The following is a 4,243-nucleotide window of genomic DNA, read 5'->3' on the forward strand; positions in this document are numbered from 1 at the left end:
AGATTGAAATGTAAAACTGTCTATTTGCTTTTTGTAAAAGTTAAAATTGTTATATCTTTGCAAAAGAAATTTAAAAAAGCTTTATTTTGCTTGGTAGATCTAAAATAAGTATTTCATCCAAATTCAACTTTAAATTTGAGGTTAAATTGCACTATTAACCAATAAACAAAATTTCCAGTGCAGGTTGAATGATTTGTGATTGAAACTATAAGGCTAACTCCTTTTTCCCATGACCGTAAATGTTGTTTTTATGTCTGCATCCTTCCCTGTGCTGGTGCTGCAGGTTCGGCAGGAAGCCTGTCCTCTTTGGATCCATCGCCATCCTCAGTGTCTTCAGCAGCGCCGTGGCTTTCGCACCATCCTGGCCGATCTTCGTTGTTCTTTTTTTTATGCAGGGTCTGGGTCAGATTGCTTCATACATAGCTGTGTTTGTATTGGGTAGGTATAATCATACATCTTTAATCTCTCTGTATCCTAATTTACAAGTCAAAGCAGCTGAAACCAGTTAACCCTTGGTCACCAAAGTTAAATCATCGAATTTCTGATCAGAATCAAAATTAAAAAATGCCTTATTGACAATTAGTGGTTCTACACATAGTCAAGCAAACAGAATAGAATTGTCCCACAATTGGGAAATACTGGTGTTACAGCAGCAATGGTCACACAAATGTGGACCTTAGAAGAGTGTATGAAATGTAACAATAGTGAAGAGTTAAAACAAAAAAAAAAAACAAGTAAAATACTGTACTGTAAAGTGTTTTAACAATATAATTACTATGCACCTACACAATGTATAAATAATCAATTAACATAAATAAAGAGGAGAATATGAATATTTAGAAGGAACAAATGTAAGCTGTATATAAAGAGCATAAAGAGCATGTTAGCTCTTAGCTGTTAGCTGTAAACAATGTGATTGAATGTTGGATTTTTTGTCATTTTGTAAATGATTAGCATACATTATATATTAAACTTTAACAATGAGCTGAATAATTAATTTATGCTAGATATAGAAATGCACTGAGTCGATTACCTGGATCGGATATTGTCTCTGATATTGACTAATTAGCTGGATTGGATATCAGAGATCCAATCAAGTTCACTTCCAATGAAACTGCTATTTCTTTCTTTTTTTCTGTTTACGTGTTAAGAAATAATAAAAAGTACATTTATATCTGTGTTCATTTGATACCTATTTTGAACAATGTTTATGTGGTTCATCCATTAGAAAGTTGAATTGGATCGGTATCGGATATCGGTCGATACGCTTTGGATGATTGAATTATGTTTAGGTCCAACTGTATCTGTACCAGATTAGATTGGGAAAAAATGGGCTCAGTGCATCTCTTATGCTAGATAATAATAAAAGAAAAATAGGAGTAAAATCCTTTGATTTATGCGAGTGTTTTATTCACAGGCTCAGAAATCCTTGTGGGCTCAAGCAGAGTCCTTTTCTGCAGTCTGGGTGAGCCTTTTGCCTTTGTGTTCTCCATGATGCTTCTGACTGCAACTGCATACCTGGTCAGGAGCTGGAGATACCTGTCCCTCATCATGGCTTTACCTGGCTTGGCTTGTATCCCCCTCTGGTGGTAAGATGGTCTAACTACAACATTTACTTCCCTGTGGAAGGTGAATGTGGATCACAATGCATTGAAGACTGGTCTAACATCAAGTAGCATAATCTTAATCATAAACTAGTGAAATTTCCTGAAACACTGCAATAAAGATGCTTCTACTGTCTGTAGTTTTTATTGCTGAGAGATAAAAAAAATAATAAAAGACCTCTCTCAGCTGAAGGAGTGACTTTTAACACAATACTTTAAATATATTTGCAAAGTGCTGTTTTTTGGAACTGAAGTGCATTTTTCCTTTTTTGATTGTGTTAATATAATTTCATGCCCAGCTCTAAATGTTTATAAATATCCATTAGGATGATTCCAGAATCTCCTCGCTGGCTGCTGTCTCATGGCCGCTTGCAAGAGGCCACACGTCTGCTGAGGTTAGCTGCTCTGGAGAACAGAGTGGAAGCCCCACCTGTCATTTTCGACACTTCCAAAGTAAAAAAAAACACCAACTGAACTTCAGCTCAAGAAGCTCCAATTAGCTGTTGGTGAGATATTGATGTGTTTCTGTTTTACTCTGCAGGCTGAAAAAACTGAAAGACAGGAGCCAGAGTCGGTCAGGTTCCTGGACCTGTTGAAGAAGGCAAAAATTCGAAATGTAACGATAAAACTGTGGATTATTTGGTGAGCAGCAAATGTTTCCTTAAAAATAAAGCAAACTCTGTGGAAAACATCTTTATGATCACTGCAGCCAAGCTGAAAATCTTACAGAAAAATGCAATATTTTTAACCGTTTTTTTCTCCATATGATGCTACAGACTCAGTTACTTTATTGATCCAAAAATGAATAAATTAAAGCTGTGTCAGTTTGTCTTGTTTTTTTTTTCCAGGTTTTCTGTGAGTGTCAGCTACTTTGGCCTGTCCTTTAGTACCTCTTCTTTGTATGGAAACCCCTATCTGAACTACTTCCTGCTCACAGCTGTGGAGCTCCCAGCATACTTTGCCAGCTGGCTGGCTGCCCGAAAGTGTCCTCGCCGTCTTTCATTTGTCAGCTTCTCCCTTCTGGGGGCACTGGCACTTTTTCTTATCCAGCTCACCATGAACAGTGAGTGTGATAAGTATATAAGAAGCACCTTTATCACCGAACACTCTGACTTTTTCAGAAACATATTAAAGATAGAGGGCCATTCAATAAGTAATGCCCCAGACCCACTTCCAGATGTTTGATCGAGCTGAAATTTTGCACGTGACGTTATTTAAAACTCTATAAATTAAGTAGCAAATTACAGCTCTGAACTATTTGTGGTTTATGACTTACAGGTGTTTGAACTGAGTAAAGTCTGAACTGGAGCCTGTTGAATGTTAAGCAGTGATTCGGTTTTTCTATTGAAAAGGACTCACACCACAGGAGACTTTTGATGAAATTAAAGTAACATATGGTGATAATGCCCATTATATGACCTTGCAAAATGTTTTACAATGTTATATTATGGGACATTATCACTATAAGTTACTTTCATTTGATCAAAAGTCTACCATTGAGTGCGTCCTTTCAAATGCAAAAACTCAGACTTGACTCAGTTTTAACACCAGTAAATCAGAAACCACAATTAGTTCAGAGCTGAAGTTTGCTATTTAATCTATAGAGATTTAAAATACTTCACATGCAAAATTTCAGCTCAATCAAACATCTGGAAGTGGGCCAGGGGCATTACTTATTGAACGCCCTCGTATACCTCTAACTGGTATTATCAAGTAAAAAATGTGTCAGTAACTGATATACCACTTTATCACTGTGCTTATTTTTGATAAAGTATATCAGGATTCATTTATCAATTTATCAATTAATTATCATTTCAAGGGTGACAAATGATTGTGCAGTGAAGTTATAAATGCTGATTGTATATAAAACAAACTTATTTGAGAAAAGAATGATTTTCTTTGTATTTTTTTAAGAAGTCACACCAATGATCTTGGCCTGAAGTGAGAAAGTAATTTCCTCCTAAACCTAATAGTTGATTGTGTCAAACCTTGCAGGAATAGCTACGACTCAGCGATAAAAATGAGTCATTTACATCACTGAGCAGGAACTTAAATTCTTATTTCATTCTTTTTATTTTTACAGCAACCACATTAAAGTGTTTAATGAGTAATAGCAACTTGTCCAGGTTCTGAAGCAGCAAATTACCATCAATTTAACACAAATGCGTTTGACCTTTGGCATGGTATTCTTTTGTAAAAGAGGGCATTAATTTCACATAATTAGATGGTACTAGATGTAACAAAAACTTCCAAAACCTTCATTTTTGTCTAAGTAGGGTGAAATATTTCCTCAATTTTTTTTTTTTTTCCAACAATATAAAACAATACATGTGCTCTAGTTGGTCAACGGTGGTTTTGGAATAAAAAAACCCTGCCAATATGCTTTTTTTGTTTACTTTACTCTGTCTCAGTAATTATTTTTTTTTATCATTATCTACCTTATGTATTTATTTATCATAAACATTGATCACAAAACTGAAGTAACTAATGCTTTATATTCCCTTTAAGCTTTGATGTTGTTACCACATTCCAAAGACGTATAAGTTATTATTTTTGTTTAAAATTGCTTTTCTGATTCCAGACTGATAGATAAATCAGTTCCTTCTTATTGTCCTTCATTTTGGTCTGTTTACAGATTT

At 35.1% G+C, this 4,243-nt stretch overlaps 1 protein-coding gene across 1 annotated transcript in view; it reads left to right on the forward strand.

Annotated features, from left to right (window-relative positions):
• LOC107104361 (solute carrier family 22 member 4-like) overlaps positions 1 to 2,890 on the forward strand; it is a 10,337-nt gene extending 7,447 nt beyond the window's left edge. Inside the window, exons 4-9 of the mRNA XM_015404354.1 lie at positions 284 to 438; positions 1,418 to 1,589; positions 1,931 to 2,057; positions 2,146 to 2,246; positions 2,453 to 2,667; positions 2,883 to 2,890. Of these exons, the coding sequence (XP_015259840.1) occupies positions 284 to 438; positions 1,418 to 1,589; positions 1,931 to 2,057; positions 2,146 to 2,246; positions 2,453 to 2,667; positions 2,883 to 2,890 (778 nt within the window). The remainder of the gene's footprint in view (positions 1 to 283; positions 439 to 1,417; positions 1,590 to 1,930; positions 2,058 to 2,145; positions 2,247 to 2,452; positions 2,668 to 2,882) is intronic.
• The last annotated feature ends 1,353 nt before the right edge of the window (positions 2,891 to 4,243 follow it).

Source organism: Cyprinodon variegatus, unplaced genomic scaffold (assembly GCF_000732505.1).
Source record: "Cyprinodon variegatus isolate N-32 unplaced genomic scaffold, C_variegatus-1.0 Scaffold1707, whole genome shotgun sequence".
NCBI classification, from domain to species: Eukaryota; Metazoa; Chordata; class Actinopteri; order Cyprinodontiformes; family Cyprinodontidae; genus Cyprinodon; species Cyprinodon variegatus.